This window comes from Lonchura striata, chromosome 14, assembly GCF_050655825.1.
Source record: "Lonchura striata isolate lonStrDom1 chromosome 14, ASM5065582v1, whole genome shotgun sequence".
NCBI classification, from domain to species: Eukaryota; Metazoa; Chordata; class Aves; order Passeriformes; family Estrildidae; genus Lonchura; species Lonchura striata.
In genome coordinates, this window is record NC_140716.1 from 14,815,032 (window position 1) to 14,833,884 (window position 18,853).

Consider the following 18,853-nt stretch of genomic DNA (forward strand, 5'->3'; position numbering starts at 1 on the left):
TAGCTTTTTTCAGGTGTAGATCCCAGAAATTATGATTTTCATTATGTTTTAGAGAGGTGACATCAGAGCAGAAGGTGCATTTCCTATGTCTCTGTCATTTACATCCCAGTGCTGCCCATGTCACTGGAGGATTCACAGATCCTGAAAGTCCTGTCAGGTAACCCCAGCATGAAGGAAAAAAGCTGGTGCTGGGAGGATGAACTAAAACCTTCTGAGACAAGGACCTTAGGGCTGGTTCCACCTGTTATTTGTGGTCTTATTATTGCAACAAACGTGGAAAGAGAAAGAGGGCTCATTAGGGGAAAAAAACCCAACTCTTTGGCTAAATACCTTCCAGACACATAATTATGAAAAGTAGATATACCTGGATTTTGGACAGTAATACCAAAAAGAAAAAAAAAAGTAATTCTGTTTTGGCAAACAGATTTTAGCTTTTTCTTATCTACCTTGCATGTCACAGTGGCTAAACTTGCCAGTCACTGGAAGAGGAAGTCTTTTATCAATGTGATGCAGGATTTCCCTCACTGTGCCCTAGATCTTGATAACTTCTCAATTCCCATGTGCCTGAAGTGCTTTGATTTTCCTCATCTCCAGGTCACTGCAGGTTTTACATTAGACTGAAGGGAACATTTTTCTGTTGGCTTTTGTCCTAAGTACTGATTCCCCAGACTCCTTTCATCCTGCTCTGCCCTCCTGAAGAACCACTGGAGCAGCCACTCCTGGCTGGTTGGGGAATTGGAAGGGAGGTTTTATCAGCAGCACCCAGGATCCACAGCACTTCTTTGTTTCTGAGAGAACATCAAACAAAAAACAGGGCAGCATCTGACCTGACTGTGGAATATTAGGAGCACAGATAGGTTTAAAACCACTGTTAACCACTCCCTGAAATCCCAGAAAAGGTAACCAAGATCCAAGATGATTTAGGGCTTGCAGTCCTGTTCAGCCTGTGCTCCAAAAAGTAGGGAGAAGTGTGAAACCTCCCAGGGTGTCCCAGGACATCTGAAACCATTCCATCCATGTCCCAGTGTAACACCCTAAAATATCAGTGTGTCACTGTAATATTGGTTGCTTTATGTAGAGATGATAGCACAATTCTCAGATTGCCTCAGAACACAAAAAACTCACTCAAATCTGCTTCTCTCCTGTAGTGGGTGAGAGCTGGAGGTGCCGAGCAGAATCCCTGTTTTCCTTCCTGCAAGCAGGTGAGAGAAGAGCAAATGGAAAAATGTCCTTTGACAAGGACTTGGTGGAACTAAATCATCTGGATGTACCAGCCCAAAATAAGAAAAAGGATTATACCAACATTTTCCTTAGGCTGGAATTCAGGCACTGATGCACTATGAGCATGCCAGGAGATGTATCTGCTCGTCTTGAGTTCCCACTTATTTGAAGTCACACCTATCTGAACTATTATCTAGAAATAGCATATAAACTAAACTCAATTTTCACAGTTAGGCGATGAAATCAAAACCTATGTAATAATCTTTTGGGGAGGCAAAATGGAAAAGATGATGAGGAATGGATCTAAAAATATTACGAAGTAGAGAATTGTAATAAAGACCAGGAAAGGCCCTGAGCAGCCAGAACTGGAAATCAGGCAGATTTGAACATTGCCAAACAGGTTCCTCTGCTACTTCATGATCAGCAGAGATTGTTTCATAGGTAATTAGAGGTATTTTCTCTAGTTCTCGTTACTTGTAATTGCTGAGGAGAGAAAGCCAGCTCTGGGAGACAAGGTGTCTGACCAAACCAAGCTGGCAATCCTCCTGAAGTGTCTAAAGTCCCTAAATATGCAGCAGGTAGTGACTCACACAGCAGAAGAATGAGAATATCTGCCCAAAAATGTAGCAGATGGTGAGGAAAACATCTGGAGGCCACCGAGTGCTTACATAACACACACGGGTGAGGTTGCTGAGGTGGAGCCCAGCAGATTCCTGCACTTCCAGGCTGTTGCTATGGAACCTTTCTGTTCAGGAATGATGTGAGGAAAACAGCACATCTGTAACAGGAGGGCTCCCTGCAGCATAAGGGTTAAGTTTCCACATCAAGTGGGGAGGAAATAATCTTGGTTTTTATTTTTGATCCTGTGTTTCTGTGCCATGTCCTGCTTGTCACCTAGAAATAACAGCATTAAGTTTGAGGTAGCCTTGTTGATGCTTTGCTGCATTGACATCTGTGTAATTAGTACTGGGGTGTACAGGAAACAGAAAATGACATGTTTTGTACCCAAACAGATCAGCTTGGATCAGTTTTAGCAGCCTTTAGGATGTTCCCTTGTGCTCGTGCTGATTGATGTGGTTCAGCACCAGCAGTTCCTGGGCCTCACAGACTGGTTCTGACACTGCACTTGCCAATAAATCTCCAAAAGATGCTATAAGGATAAAATATTAACTATACTCTTGGTAGCAAGTACTTTAGCAAGTCTAAAAATTTGAAAATGCTGTCATTTAAAAACGGAATTTATGTATTTTCTGCCTTTAAATCCATTTCCATCAGACAGCAAATCTTTCTTGGTCTGGTTTGTTTTCTGCTCCTTATAGTGCTGCACCTTCCTGGCAGCACTGCTGAGAGAGATATGTCAGAAGCAGAAAGTTTTCTCTGTAATGTCAATTTTGGTAAAGACAATTCAATTAATTATTGGTTTATGACATTAATTAGGACCTGTCAGGGTTGTCAGTGCCACTCTGAAACACAGCTCTAAAATATACAGAACACCAGAGTAAGAATGTAATAGCTGCTCGAGAATCACATCAAATAATCACCACGGTTCACATGAAAAATGCAAAAGGGAATATTTTATCTCTCTTAAAACATTAATCTGTAATATAAAGGTTTGAGTCTTATCCGACAGAGCTGCCACAAAAACTTTTTGGGCCTGGGGCAGAATTCCTTGACAGAGAAACCTCCAAGCTTAGACTGTTTCAGATACATTTTTAATCTGAGAACCCAACAAAGCGAACCCAAATCACTAAATGATCCCATATGCCCAGGGTTTTTCTGGACTCGTTCTGCTGGTATTTTTGTGAACTTCCTGCCAGGTTTCCCCGTGCCCAGGGTAGTAAACAAAGCCCGCTGTGTTTGTTGCAGGGGCACAGGTTCTCTGCACGGTGCTGCTGATCAAACCCGGCGTCTGGAGCCGCGGGCTGCCGAGCATCCTGCGGGATGTGCACCGCCAGCGATTCAGCGTGGTCGGAATGAAGCACCTGCAGCTGGCGGCGCCCGCTGCCACCGCCCTCCTGCCCCGCCAGGAGCAGCAGGTCCGTGACGGGGGGAAAGGATGAGCTGGGGATAATCCACTCCTGAAAACCTCAGCAATTCCCACCCGGGATTTTGGAGCTGTTGCTGGGAGCGAGCTATACGGAACAAGCAGCTCTGCCCCTCATCAGCACGAAGAGAGATGAGGGCTGCTTTTATCACATGCCATAAAGACAGCCCTGGTTTCTCCTAAACGAAACTTTGGGGAGGATATGGGCAATACAAGTTCTGCCCAACAGGTATCCCCTGTTCCTTCCCCCAGGTCATTCCAGGTAGGGCACATCCCGGGAGCACGTGTGGCCTGCGTTTATTCCATGTGGTTAAAGCTGGAAAGCCTCCTGCCTGTCAGGGATTGCACATCTCTGGGGTGCTGTTACCTGAGATTGCATTGCAGACACAGCTGAACCCTGGGAGCCAGTATGTAAAAATCCCCTGCAAGGAGAGGAAATTATCCTTGCTCATGTCTAATAGGCAATAAAGAGGGTTCTTAAATCTTAGGGCAATCTTAGGGGTTGATTAGCTAAAAATAGATGTTTGTTTCTGCTCTTTCATGGCATTAGAAACATTTTCTTTCCTCAATCTGACGTACCCTGAGTGTAAGGATACTGTGAAAGCCAGGGAACTGAACTCTGGGCATTTGAGAGGAGTTGGATTATTATTTTTTTTCTTCCCTTAGGGAAAAACAATCTGTATTATGTGATTGCTTTCTTGCAGACGTTTAACCACTTGACTTTATAAAAAACAAACGTTTATAATTGATATTGTGAGTTTGGAAAGTTTATAACATTGTCTCTATCATTGTCTCATTTCTAACCATAGAAATTCTTGGTAGAGACTTCCAGAAGAAAACAGGCACATGCCAAGGTAGTGCTCTGGAACAATTAATACCTTCTGCATGGTAGCAGTGAGCACAGGCATCTGAGTTTTATATATTTACACTGGCAAGAGAGATATAGTGGCCATTAGGGTTGATGGGGATGTGCTTCTCAATGTTATTTAATCACAGAGCTAAATACAAAATGCCTTTTTTTAATTTAATTTTTTAAATTTTTAATATAATCATAGAGATAAATACAAAATCTGAAACAGAAAACATCTTAAAAACCCCAGATATCCTCAGGAAGCAATGCAGATGCATGTGGGGTAAATCTGAGGAGAGATTGTTTCCTGAAAATTTCCTCCCTGTTTTTGGAGTTCTCCAACACACCAGAGCAGCTGGTTGAGCATTGATTCAGTTGCCTTGAAGAGCTGGTGACTAATGAGGATAAAAATTACAGAGTGTTCATGAGGAAAAATAAAGCAGGGTTTGAAAGTGAGGAAGCAAAGAGAACAGTCTGCTGAAGGGGAGCAGTCAGTGGGAAAAGCTTTCTGCTGTCCAGGGGCCCCTGCTCCCTTTCAGAGCAGCAGGAATGCCTCTCACTGGGGAGGCTGGGAAAGGCTGAGCTCCCAGGATAAGTAGGGAGATTTGGAAAAAGCCTCAGCAGGCTCCAGGGACTGGGTTATTTGCAAAATCCGGTGGGTAAGTGGCTCAGTGGCAGCCATGGGGGCAGGGCTGTTTTTTCCCAGCTAAATTCCAGGTTCAGCTTTTGCATCAGAGAAATGTTCCTGGATCTGCTCTTCAGCCTGTGGCACAAAGGGGTGCAATGGTGGGCTTCAAATCAGGATCCTAAAATGGGGGCAAATTGCTGACATTTAGCAGGTCACAGAATCCCAGCTGGGATAATCCCAGCTGGGTTTGGAAGTGACCTCTGGAGATCATCCAGACCCACCCCCCTGGCAGTGCAGGGTCATCTGGGGCAGGTGACACGGGGATACATCCAGGTGGGTTTGAGATGGCTCCAGAGATGGAGATTCCAAGCCCTCCCTGGGTGGCTGTTCCACAGCTCTGCCACCCTTTGTGGAAGGAAGTTCTTCCTCAGGTGGAGGTGGAATTTCTTGTGGTTTAGTTTCTGGCCATAACTGCTCATCCTGTCTCTGGGCACTGCTGGGAAGTGCCTGGCACTGTCCCCTAACACCCTTGGAGATATTTACATGGATTGATGAGATCCATGATGAAATGTCCTTCTGAAGAAGATGGAGGCAGTGTGTCTGTCCCTTCTAGAAGTTCTGTCCAGGGCTTGTTCTCACTTAATCTGGGGCATGCTCCAAAATCCATGTCTAGAGAACCCCCAAGCACTCCCAAGTGCTGGTTTGCTGTGTTTTGAGAGAAAAATCTGGGTTTATTCACTGCAAGCAAGACAACCTCACATCTCCTTTTCCTTTCTAATGTATTATTTACATACACTTGACAAATATCCTTGGCAGCACCAGCTCAGCTCTGTGGTTGCTTTTCCAACTGAAATAGTCCCCCTGAGCTCAGAGAGGCATGTGGCCTTTGGAGCACGAGAAAAAACACCTGTTCTGCTCTTTGCTGAGGTTATCGAGTCACAGGAGCCGCAGCAAGATGTTTTATCTGCACTTTAATAATGAGTGTAGAAAATAAAGGTCATGTAAACAGAGCTGACACGTCTCCCCAGCTTTCAGCATGACCTGGTGGTGTTCAGCCAGCGAGGAGTGCCCGTTCCCAGGGGATTCTGCTGGATCTCCCTTCAGGGCTCATCCAGCAGATCCAGCCCTCTGCAGATTGGCAGTTTGGGATTTATTTTTCCAGTGGGGCCTGATCTTGCTCTGGGGGATTGTCACTGTTGTATTGAGGACAGGTGAATAAAGTGACATATAGACTCTAAGGTCTCAGAAGGCAAATGCCAAGTTTATTATACACCACATTCTTTTTACAGACAGTTATGATACAGCTGGACCTGACTGGTCCCCACCAACACCTCTCACATCATTGGCTAATTAGGAACAAAACCCTTCTTGTAAACATCTCACAAGAAACAACACGTTCAAAACACCAGCTGCAAAGATTAAGGATTATTTTAATTCTTTCTCTGAGCTGTCTCAAGCTCCCCCAAAGACAAGTGCTGGGAGAGTGTATCTGACTTTCTCTCTCTGACTAGACTTCCAGCAGCCGCAGGGGATTACCTGATGTGGCTGCCTGCGGTATCAGGTCACTGGGCTCTGTAACTCCAGGGCTCCCTCCAGCCCCATCCTGGTAAAGGCAGCCGGGTAATTCCACTGCTCTTTAATCCCCTCAGTCCTGCCGAGCCAGGGCACAGCTGGAACTTCCTCCTCTCAGCGAAGCTGCTCCCTGAATTCCAGGCAGCTGCACAGGGATGTGGAGGCAGGATGGGAATGGAGGGAGTGACGGCAGCGCTGGGCTGGCAGAGCCTGGGGTGCTGTGAGCGGTGAGAGGAGCTGCCAGAAGCTCCCTGGCACCATTAGAAACATCATCTTCAACCCCAAGCCCGTGGATTTGCTGGGGAACAACCAAAAAACAGAAGGGTTTTGTTATTTAAATCTAAAATCACTGGTTAGAAGCTCTGGAACAAAATACTTTCATTTATTCTGGTCTGTTTGACAGAAACGGAATGTTTTCTTTGCAGCTGTTTCCAACCTGGATGAATATTGATATGTTTGATCAATCCTTTTGAAAGTTGTCACGAAAAAATATTACTGGTTTTTCATTGCCCAAAGAGAAAACCCATAGAAAAGTGGATTAAATCCATTTTTTAACTAACAAAAATTTTCCAGCAGGAAGGGATTATTTTGTATTATACAGAACTGAATGAATGTCACCATTTCTCAGTGCACTGTGACAAGCTGAAATTCTTCATCCTCCTGCAAGCAGAGCTGTTGTCACCAGAGAGTCCCTGAGTGACACACTGTGACCTTGTGCCCACGGGGAAGAGCACTGGCAAACACCACACCCAGCCCCTAAACACATCACCAGTTTAAGCACAGAGGGATTTTCTCATGAAATATTTTGCCTTTGGAAATAGAGGGAGAAAAATCAGGCTTGAGCCAGTAGTTGTCAGTTCATAACCTACTTCTCAGAGATGCAATTTAGGAAGCAGGAGGGTGCAGGAAGATTTGGGTCAAAGGCAGTGAATGGTTTCACGTGATAGAAAAGCAGAGAGGCCTTGAAGTGTTTTATCTCCATATTTTAAAATGAAATGATAGGATTTGCTTTTGGAAATGTTTTATCTAAAGAATTGCTATCCTCTGCTGCTTTTAGAAGATTAAAAAATAGAGGAATTAAAACCTCTGTGAATGACGTGATTCAGCTGAATCAAATGGTGTTTTTTCCCCCCCTCTTGTTTTTATTTCCTCAAAAACTGGGGGAAAAAGTAAATAGCCATGGGTTGATACTGGCAGGGAGCTGGAAATGCCCTTGTTTTCTAAACTGGAGAGAACATCCAGCCCTGGCTGCTGCACTGTGGGGTGCAGGGAGGCACAGCTGGATGTTCCTGACACCTTGTTCAGATGGAGGGGCAGGAGGAGGCACAGCTGGATGTTCCTGCCACATTATTCAGCTGGAAGGGCAGGAGGAGGCAGAACTGGATGCTCCTGCCCTGTTATTCAGTTGGAAGGGCAGGAAGAGGCAGAACTGGATGCTCCTGCCCTGTTATTCAGTTGGAAGGGCAGGAAGAGGCAGAACTGGATGCTCCTGCCCTGTTATTCAGCTGGAAGGGCAGGAAGAGGCAGAACTGGATGCTCCTGCCCTGTTATTCAGCTGGAAGGGCAGGAAGAGGCAGAACTGGATGCTCCTGCCCTGTTATTCAGCTGGAAGGGCAGGAAGAGGCAGAACTGGATGCTCCTGCCACATTATTCAGCTGGAAGGGCAGGAAGAGGCAGAACTGGATGCTCCTGCCCTGTTATTCAGTTGGAAGGGCAGGAAGAGGCAGAACTGGATGCTCCTGCCCTGTTATTCAGTTGGAAGGGCAGGAAGAGGCAGAACTGGATGCTCCTGCTCTGTTATTCAGCTGGAGAAGCAGGAGGAGGCAGAGCTGCAGCTGCTGTGGGCACCCTGACCTTGTACCCAGGCCAGGTATCTGCAGCAGGCCTGGCTTCCCAAGGTTTTCCTTGATTAAAGCAGGCAGCAAGGCCAGAGAGCTCTGCCACCCACCTGCTGCCTGTCCCAAGGTCCCAGAGCTGTCAGTCTGTCTGTCCCCAGCCCTCAGAGCAGCCTCTCCTCAGCAGTGCAGTGGTTGCTTCTTGTCATTTCCTCTCATTCCTCCTCAATGTTCCATCCCAGGGTGTTGTGAGCCCCATAGCTCTGCTCAGGGGTGGCCATGGGCTGAACTGACCGTGCTTGGGAAAGAAGCAAAGGTGGAGAAGTGGCCTGTGGAGCAAAGAGAATCAGACAGCCAGGAGAACAAACTGATTTCTTGCAGCCCCTGGTCTGACCCTCCTACTTTTAAGTTCTGTAATCCTGATCCCAACTAGTGTTCACTCTTCAGGAGAAGCTGGTGTGTGGGGGGGTCCTGCCATTTGTGAATTCAAAAAGCAAAGCTCTGGTATTTGTGATCCATCATTTTACATCAGCTGAAGAATTAAAATGTGGCTTCTTATCCCAGGGTATTTATCACCTTGGTGTTCTTGCCTGTGCCTGTGCTTCTTCCTGATCCAGATGTCCCCCTGAAGGAGCAGCCCTCCTGTGACCTGCTGGATGTCACAGGAAGAGCTGCTGGTTAGCAAAATAAATGTACTTAGTATCAATAATGTAGGTCCCAAATACTCTGGCAACTCTGACCGACCAAGGAAAGCAGAATTAGCACCAGGCACTGCTGATGGAAGTACATTTTTCTGTTCACCTCTCATCTAGAAAGGTAAATTGAGCCTGGAACAGGCAGAGAAATGCCATGAGGATGACTGGGGAAATGGAGAATCATCTGAAGAGTTAAACCAGACCTGGGCTTGTTTGACCCAACACGACCCAAAGCTGAGAAACAAATCTGATTTCTGATAAACACTTCAGGGTAGGAAAGGTCAGAGGTGTAAAAAGAGCTACTTAAAATAAAGTCCAGATAATGGCACAGGAACAAACGGGCACAAAGTGAGCACAAAGTGGGCACTGCTTGGTGTCTGAACTCTAGATTTTGGAATCTTTAGTACATCAGTAGTCTATTAAAGAGGAGAGAATACAAGGAGCAACAGCAGATTTGCTTACTCACAGCTTTCCTTCCTAGCCAAAGGAAAGCTGGGATGTTCCCAGTGCTCACCAGCTCCTCATAACCTGCTCATCTCTGATTTCTTCCCAGGATCCAGCTGCTGTAGAAGCTCACTGTACCTACCTCACCTCGGGCACTGCCCTCGTGCTGTGCCTGCAGAGGCCCAATGCTGTGAAGAAGCTGATGGATCTCCTGGGACCAGAGGATCCTCAGCTGGCCCAGGCCCTGGATCCATGCCTCTGGAGAGCTCAGTATGGCACCAGCACAATCCAGAATGGATTTTATGGTAGGTTTTTGTAAAAGAAAAGTCCAAAGGCTCAGCTGTACAAATAGACAATATGTTATGTTTGTTCCCTCCTGCACTGTCACTACAGATCCAGCCTTGGCAGGCACTGCAGGCCATTTTTCCCCAGAAAACTTTGCCTGTGTTCTTGGTGGCTGAGCTGAGTGTGTCTCAAGCAATGAAATGTTCTCCCAGAAGATCTATTCCAAAAGGGTTCCTCCCAGAGCAGCCCCAGCTCTGGCTTTATCAAAACAGATTTCCTTTGATCTCTTCTTGCTTGGTCATTTTGTACTTTTAGCTTGGTTATTTTGGAATTATTCCCAAGAACCCATCTGTCTTCCCTGCTTGTGTGTCCCCTCCTGATGTCTCCATTACCCATTGGCCAACTCCAAGATTTCACAGAGACTCCAGGACCCTGAGTTCCTGTAACATCTCACAATGCTGATGGCTGGCAGGAGAAAGATTATCCAAACCTGCTGGGACAAGCAGGGAAACTCAGCTGCTTCCCATCTGGAAAGGCTCTTTCCAGCTGGCACATGGGCAGAGGCACAGGGCAAGTCAGGATCCTTGGGATGCTGACCCATCCCAGCTCCTCTGCCACACTGGGATGTGTGGATGGGGGGTAAAGGATGGGAAAATGGGGAGTATCCCTGGAGAGAGCAGCCTGTGGGGAGCCCAACATTATTGCCACAAGGAGGGAAGGATGTCATTCCAAAATCCACATGGAAATTAAGCATGGTTAGCTCCCTGCCTGTGTTTCTCCTCAGTGTTGCACTGATTTTGCTCTAATACTTAAAGGAATATAAAAATAATAAAGTAATAATTTCCGTAAACTCAGGTGAGCCCTCAAGTCCCAGAGGAACTTTCCTGACAAGATCCATTGGATTATTTGTCTCTTCCCATTGTGTCTGGGCTGTGAAGTCACTCCCTCTCTCCATCCATGTCAAGTGGGCTGCTGAGGACTGGCAGGGAGTGAAGGACCCACAGCTTGGGAGAGACAACCAAGCCCTTGCTTCAGAACCTGAGGACTCAGCCAGGAGAGATCACACAGGATTTGTGGGAGTGACTGAAGATCAGGATCTACTTATACAAAAAAAAAAAGTGGTCAGGGCTCTCCAGCCAATACTTTTCCATTGTCAGCCCCTGCTTCTCTTGCCCTTGAGATGAACGAATGGATTGTGTATCCAAATTGCTCTGAAACTCCTCAGGCATGGCTAAGAATGGGTAATATACATCCCAAATTTCAGATGTTTGCTACAGCTGGAGCATCCCCAGCATAACTGTGAAAACGAGCAAGGGGAGCTGAGTCTCATCCCAGTTTTGTTGGGAGTTACAGGGAGCCCCCTGTGGGAGAGAGGTCCTTGGATGTTCTGGCCCCCTTCAGAGCCCTTGGCTGGGATCTGAAGTTGCTCTTGAGATGTGAGCCCAGGGCTGGTCCTGCCCTCTGTGCCCAGTGCAGGACCCAGCTGTAGGGCTGGCCCACAACGCCCTCCCTGCAACATTCCAGGAACAGGGATGCAGCTGGAGCTCACTCTGGTGGGTCTGGCCCAGCTGCTCTGCCCTGGAGCCATCTATCCATAAGGAAAGGAGTGCTCCTAACCCCCTGCACCTCCCAGAGCTTTTCCTCCAACACAGTTAAGCTGGAAGAACCTTTAGTGAATAACAGGGGGACTGTGCAAACCCACCCTCCTTTCCTATGAGGGAATTCTAGGCTTTCCTCCTAATTTTGCTCCAGCTGAGGAAGAACTTCAGTTAATGCCTGAAGCAGAGCAAACTCCTACTATTTCCTCCCAAAGTGACAAAGGAAATGCAATTTAGATGAAGATGGGGTTCCAGGGGGACTGGTGAACCAAGAAACACAGCTTTAATCTTGTAGGGCTCAGCTGCAGAAGTGAACCTGCACCCTCCCATCTCCTCTGGGCTTGGGAAGCCATTGGGCTGTGCTTTTTCTTGCATCCAAAGAGCTCTTACATGTACACCCTACACTGTCTTGTACCTTGAGCAAAGTGAGAGTAAGAGGCTCATTTGGGAGCATTTGTGTTCTCTGTAATGCCACCAGTGATGGAAGCACAGGAGGTTTGGTGTGGAGGTATGGAAAGGATCCAGCCCAGCTCATACACTGGGACTTACACAACCTCAGGATTGTAAACTGCTGCCTTAAGGGCTCTGGCTATACAAAACCTGGAATTATGGTGCTCCAACAGGGCTGAGTGCTCTCAGGTGGGATCTTTTGAATGGGCAGCCTCAAAGGTGGTCATATTTCAGAGGGTATTTATATCCCAGGAGCATGGATCTGTGCCAGCACATTGACATTCTATCTAAACTCCAATAGAAATAGCTTTTCCCTCTCTACTATTTTCCATCCACAAATCTCCAAACATTCTGAGTAATGCTTTATAACACTGTTGCTTTATAGGGAAATATTCAGCTGCTAAGCCTGGAGGGACCTCTCGAGTCACTGAGTTCAGTTAATTCCCTCACAGACAGCCAGCCCCATCATGTTTTCCCTTCCATAAGCACCCACCCCAACTGGATGGATGTCACAGGGCTTCGAGAGCTAAAAATCTTCTTACATTTTCAAACTTAAATATAGCCGCATATACTTCGTGCCCGTTTGTTCCTGTGCCATTATCTGGACTTTATTTTAAGTAGCTCTTTTTACACCTCTGACCTTTCCTACCCTGAAGTGTTTATCAGAAATCAGATTTGTTTCTCAGCTTTGGGTCGTGTTGGGTCAAACAAGCCCAGGTCTGGTTTAACTCTTCAGATGATTCTCCATTTCCCCAGTCATCCTCATGGCATTTCTCTGCCTGTTCCAGGCTCAATTTACCTTTCTAGATGAGAGGTGAACAGAAAAATATACTTCCATCAGCAGTGGCTGGTGCTAATTCTGCTTTCCTTGGTCGGTCAGAGTTGCCAGAGTATTTGGGACCTACATTATTGATACTAAGTACATTTGTTTTACTAACCAGCAGCTCTTCCCCTTCAGTAAGGGCAGCCTGGTGTGATCCAGAAGCAAGGGAACAACAGGATTTAGAGCTGGAATTGAAAGGTTTCACAGTCTCCTTAACATTATTCCCTCAGCTCCACTGTTAGGAAATAGGAATCTTGTTTACACGAGGAAGCTGCTGAGTGGTAGTAGGACAGAATCAAAATACCAAGGAGGCAATGGAAGTATTCTAAATATAATGGTTTAAAATGTTTGCTATTACTGTACAGAACAGCTGGCCTTTAAAGCAATTACTGCAGTGAGTTGCACATCATCAATCTCTCCAAAAGATGAGTGTGAGTCTAGAGAATGTTTAATTCATGGCCTGAGAGAATCTTCTCATTGTATTTCTCTCTCAGGCTCCAGATCCTATGCAATGGCAGTCCGGGATGTGAAGCTGTTTTTCCCAGAAGGGCTGTGCTGTGCCCAGTGTCAGCCAGAGCAGCAGCAAGAGGTAGGAATCAGCCCCTTCCTGAGCTTATCACAGCAGCTTTGGCCCTGCTGTGCCGTGCCTTCTCTGCTATGATGCTGTAGATAATGCAGCTCTGGGTGTGTTTCCTGGTCCTGGGGATGTTCCTCCCTCTGCACTGACCCCAGCAGCCTCGGTGAGGAAGAGCTGCTGCCGATCTGTTTGTTCAGCAAGCTCTGCTGTGAATTTGGGAGGGCTCAGGGCTTGTGCCCCCAAATGAGCAGCACTGCTTTGGAAGCAGGGACAGCAGCCTCACCCTGACTGCTGAGCACACTTGACCCAGGAGCTGGTTTTAACCAGCTTTGTATCATTCAGGGATGGGATGGCTGATGATGTGAAAATGATTGGGATGTGCTCAAGCAAGGGATGGAAATGTTTGAGCTTTGCTGTGGCTCAGAGGCGATCCAGCTGAGATGGCTTCCCAGGAGATTAGCTCTGGCCACATCTGTAAGAGGCTCCACTCGTGGGGGTGTGCAGCTCAGTGCAGGGCATCCTGACTGTGCCAGTTCACTCAGGGACAGAGGGAGCTGCTGCACCCCAGAGTGGCACTGGTAAAGCTGTCAGACTGTCACAGGCTTTGTTTGAGCTCCTGGCCTTGAAAAGCTGGGAGTGGAGCCTTTAGAATGATGGCTGGATATGGGACCTTGAAAAGGATGATGAGATACTGCACTGAATTAAGCCTCCATTAAAAAGAAGAATGCATGCAAAATGTTCTTGTATTTCCAGACAAGCAGGTGTTTACTTGGCTGGCAATTACAGAAGTACACCACAACAACAAAAGCTTCACAGCTTGCCTGAATCAATACTTGAGGAGTGTTATGCCTCCTCATTAGGTAATGTGCTCACATTACTTGCTTCTCCTTCCCTCCCTGCCTCCCTTCTGCAGATCCATAACCTGAAACACGACCCCATCCTCAGCCTGGGAATCGGGAAGCAGCACAAGGCCCCAAGCCATGCCCCAGGAAGACATCCCAGTGTGCTGGGCTCTGAGCAGCCAGGCAGTCCTGGTAAGGAAATGTAACTCCTGTTATAGATTGGGACTGCTATTGATTAATTGGACAGCAAGGCAAACCATCTGGTGGCAGCAAGATTGGGTATTGATATCCTTTCAGAAGGGAGAGACAGCTCTGAGCTGCAGAGAACAGCTCCAGGGGGGGTCCAGCCTTTAACTGTTCACCTGCCAGCACCTCAGGGGTTTACAGACAGAGCTGTCCACAAGGGCTGACCTTAACAGCAGCAGCAGAACGAGCACTGACAACACAGCTGGTGGCAGAGCAGCACATGTTCCTCTCTGAACCCTTCCCAGGTGTCTCAGCACAGCCCTGGTGCTTGGTGTCCATTCAGAACCTCCCCTGGAGAGGCAGCAGAGCTGGGCAGCGTGAGCTGCTCTGTGCTGTGAGTAGATAAATATCAGCTGGTGCAGGGAGTGCTGCTGGCAGCGTGGCCAGAGGCCTCTCTTGAGCTGAGCTGAGAGCTCATTCAGCTCCCACTGCTGCTGAGCAGCTGCCAGCTCCAAATGACTCCCAGCTATGGCCAGGCTGACACTTCCTGGGATGCAGCAGCTTCTCAGGGCCTTTCCTGCTGATTTGACTTGACAGACAAGTGTAAACACAGCTGTGCTGCAGGGGCAGGAGATGGCACTGACACGAGGGGATGCTCCCACCTTGGGATGTTGTGGATTGATCCCAAGCCTTTATAAACAAGCAGGGACCAGGTGAAGCATCCTGTGGTAGTCCCTGGGGAACAGAATTGTTTAGAACAATTATTCCCATTCCTGTTGCTTCAGTTCTGATGTAGGCAGCTCAAAAAAATGTTCCTGTGCTACACCTGATCACTGCAGTCCTTAATCCCATCAATGGAGCCTCGGGATTGCTGTGGATGGGAGAGGAGCAGGATACAAAAGTGACAGAAACACAGCCCAGCCCTGCCTGACACAGGACTTTGGGGGGGCATTGGTCACATACCAGTAGGTGCAGAAGTGCAAGGAGGGGGTGGTAAATCAAGTCCTCTGCCCCTGGGGTGAACACCAAGTCACTTTTGTGCAAGGAGTCTCTGAAGGAGGTTTTGTCCCAAGGTATATGGGAAGGGTGTTTTCCCTATCATCTTAGTGCATAATGGGAAAGGGGCAGGTTTGCTGTGACCAAATCACTTAATTTGTAGAAGAGATTTTGTAATATAAAATAAAATAATAAAGCAGGTTGTGGAGAGAGCACAGATATTCTGCAGGCTTTGCACAGCTCTTTGTTGGGAGCTAATCTCAAAATACATGCCCCTAATTTCCTGCTACACCAGGATAGCTTAGCTTTGAAGATGCCTAAGCAGAGTAAAAAGGAAAGCAGTGTACAGCCCTGATGTGTTTGTGTCTCAGAAAATGTATTTCAAAGAGTTACTGCCCTGGAAAAGCAAGTCCACGTGATTGCTGAACTGTCAGGCACAATCTCATAAGTGCCTCCAGCAAAGCAGACACATCACTCACGTTCTGGGCTCATCTTGGACACTAGAGGAAGCTCTTGCACACAAGGAAAGTTCCTTCCAGCAAATAATTATCACCAAGCTGCTGCCTAATGGACAGACAGATTTATCATGAGGAAAATATGAAATACATTAAGCCTCACGTATGCTGAGCAGAATTACATTTGGGATTATAAAAGCAGCTGGATTAGCAGCTTTCTCTGCTTGGAAAAAATGAAAATGGAGTAGTAGCTCCTGTAGCAAACCAGCAGTTGTCCTTGTCTGACTCCTGAAATGGGGTCACTCCTGCTGTCTTGTGATCTCCAGACAGGGACACAAAGGCAGCAGCTCGGGATGGGCATCCCAGGGCTCATCCCTGGGCTCATCCCTGGGCACCTGCCAGGGCTCTGCTCTGTGCACATCCCAGGGCTCATCCCTGGGCTCATCCCTGGGCACCTTCCAGGGCTCTGCTCTGTGCACATCCCAGGGCTCATCCCTGGGCACCTCCCTGGGCACCTTCCAGGGCTCTGCTCTGTGCACATCCCAGGGCTCATCCCTGGGCACCTCCCAGGGCACATCCCTGGGCACATCCCTGGGATCATCCCTGGGCACATCCCAGGGCACCTGCCAGGGCTCTGCTCTGTGCACATCCCAGGGCTCATCCCTGGGCACGTTCCCAGCCATCCCAACACCGTGGTGCCTCCAACTGCCATAGGTGCATCTGTGCCAGGGCAGGGGCACTGAGAGGGCTCAGAGGTGCTGGGGGGAGACACCAAACAAGTGTTCTGCTGTTTTCCCATCAGGTCAGGCACTGCTGGAGCAGCTCTGGCAGAGCACCTGCCTGGTGCTGCCTGGGATAATCCTGCAGGGCTCGGAGCCCCCCCCGTACGTGGCGCTGCTGGAGGAGCTCGTGGGCAGAGGCTTTGTGCTGGCTGGGGCTCGCCTGGCTGTGCTGGACTCACCTCAGGCTCTCTGCATCTCCCAGATGCTCAGCAGGGCCAAGGGCAGTGTTGCAGCAAAGGTATGAAACAGATGGAGCTGGGCTTTGCTTCCTTGGCACAAAAGAAGAGCCTTGTAATGCCTTGCTCTGATGTGCTGCCCCAAGGCTTTGGTGGCACTATTGCAACGCTGCCTCTGAGCCCTGGCACCTTTGGTGAGTAATGTGGGCACTGGGCACACTTCCTGATGGTCCTGCATCCCTGGGAGCCCTCATGGGAAGGGCCCATCCACCAGTCATTTATTGAATGTTTCATTCCAGTCAGCCATCACTCTGTTCTGCGTGTTCTGCTGCTGTCTCTTCTCTTGTTTCTCCACATAAATACAGTTTCTATTTCCCTCTCTGTAATCACACTCCATTAATCCTCCCTCTACAATGTTAAAAATCCTTTCTTCTTCTTGGACTGTGCCCTGGAGCCTGACCCAGAGGTTTTCCCACCTGGAGTGTTGCCTCCAGCTCTGCTGGAGCCAGTGCAGAGGAGGCACCAGGATGATCAGAGGGATGGAGCAGCTCTGCTGGGAGGAAAGGCTGAGGGAATTGGCACTGTTCACCTGGAGAAGAAAAGGCTTTGGGGTGACCTAACTGTGGCCTTCCAGTGTGTGACGGAACTACAAGAAAAATGGAGAGACCATTTCCAAGGGCCTGGAGGGACAGGACACAGGGAATGGCTCCCACGGCCAGAGGGCAGGGATGGATGGGATATTGGGAATTAGGAATTGTTCCCTGGGAGGGTGGGCAGGCCCTGGCACAGGGTGCCCAGAGCAGCTGTGGCTGCCCCTGGATCCCTGGCAGTGCCCAAGGCCAGGCTGGATGAGGAACCTGGGATAGAGGAAGGTGTCCACCCCATGGCAGGGGTGGGACAAGATGGGCTTTGAGGACCCTTCCAACCCAGGCCATTCTGTGGCTCTCGGTAGATCCAGCCCAGCCTGGGGTTTTGCACAGGATGTGCTGCTGGGCTGAGCTGACATTGCTCCACAGCAACAGAAAACCAGGCCCAGCTGTTTTCCTCTTGGTGTAGGAGAAGCCCAGCAGGTTCCCAGTCAGGAACCTTGCCTGGGCAAGCTGGAAGGTGGAATGTGCAGGAAAGTGCTGTCAGCAGCAGAGAGTAAACAAGGGGGGAATTAATTCCAGTGGCAATAGCAAACCAGCAATCACCCAAGGGCTCTCAGACCACAGCAGACCCTCCAAAAAACACATTTGGGCTTCCAGCTCTCAGTTCTAAGTCTTGGGTATTATCTGTAATAGGAGTGTGTAAGATCTTTTCAGGTTGTGCTTTTTAAAACTGACAGCATCCCTTTGAAGTACATCTGTGTGGAACAGCAATTACATCTAGCAGCCAATTAGTGTAAGCACTGCTTGCCTGTGCCCCGAGTCCCCCGAGGATCCATCCCTCTGCACAGGGAATGTGCACAGCTCTCTAGGAAGGACAGAGCAGCACAGGGGGAGCAGAGCCATCCCTCCTTCCTCCTGTCAGAGATAAATGGCCCTGGGCAGAGCTGGTGTGTTTCCAGAAGGATCTGTCACTGCTGAGCCAAAGGTGAATGTCAGCCTTTGCCCATCTCTCTCTAGGAGAGAGATGGGCTGCTTCATGTAATTAATGTTTCTGCTACAATATCTCAATATTTACCTGTCTTGGTGTTCCTGCTTCCAGCAGAGGTAGGCACTGAATAACACACCCAGGCACTCTGCTGGTTTTCACTCAGAGAGGGCAGCAGGAGTGCTGGAGGGCTGTGGGGATCACAGACAGCTCAGACATGGCACTGGCTCTGCCTGGAAGGATCTGCTGCTCTGTGGCTCCTGTTCCTCACCCATCAGCCAGACTTAGAGACTTGTTCAGGTGCAGAACAGCACCAAAGCTCTGTTCCTCCCTCTCTTGCAGTGCTCCCTGCTGAAGGATGGGCTGTGCCTGGTGCTGGCAGCACAGTGGGACAGCGCTGTCACCTCCCTGGGCTCCCTGCTGGACAGGTAAGGAGGAGCTGCTGCCCCGAGGGAGGGCACCTCTCTTCTGTGCTTCTCACCCAAGGGCAGCCTGCTCTGCACACTCACCCTGTTCATGTAACTGGTCATGGAATTGTTAAGGTTGGGAAAGATCAAGTCCAGCCAGGAACCAGCACATTCACCATTAAACCAGGCCCTCAAGTGCCACATCCACACATTTTTAACTCTTCTAGGGGTGGTGACCCCATCACTGCCCTGGGCAGCTGTGCCAGTGCCTGACCACCCCTTCCATGAAAGAATTTTCCCAATGTCCAACCTAAACCTCCCCTGGCACAGTTGGGGCTGTTTCCACTTGTCCTGTCTCTGTTCCCAGGGACCCTCCTGGCTGTCACCTCCTGTCAGGAGCTGTGCAGAGCCA

The 18,853-nt window shown here is 48.6% G+C and overlaps 1 protein-coding gene across 8 annotated transcripts in view; it reads left to right on the forward strand.

The window, feature by feature from the left end:
* DNAAF8 (dynein axonemal assembly factor 8) overlaps nt 1–18,853 on the forward strand; it is a 91,155-nt gene that overhangs the window by 64,954 nt on the left and 7,348 nt on the right. For all 8 annotated transcript variants that reach the window (XM_085592493.1, XM_085592494.1, XM_085592496.1 and 5 more), the window contains 7 exons: nt 1,149–1,202; nt 3,088–3,257; nt 9,399–9,594; nt 12,940–13,034; nt 13,936–14,056; nt 16,304–16,521; nt 18,377–18,462. In XM_085592493.1, coding sequence (XP_085448619.1) covers nt 1,149–1,202; nt 3,088–3,257; nt 9,399–9,594; nt 12,940–13,034; nt 13,936–14,056; nt 16,304–16,521; nt 18,377–18,462 — 940 coding nt within the window. The remainder of the gene's footprint in view (nt 1–1,148; nt 1,203–3,087; nt 3,258–9,398; nt 9,595–12,939; nt 13,035–13,935; nt 14,057–16,303; nt 16,522–18,376; nt 18,463–18,853) is intronic.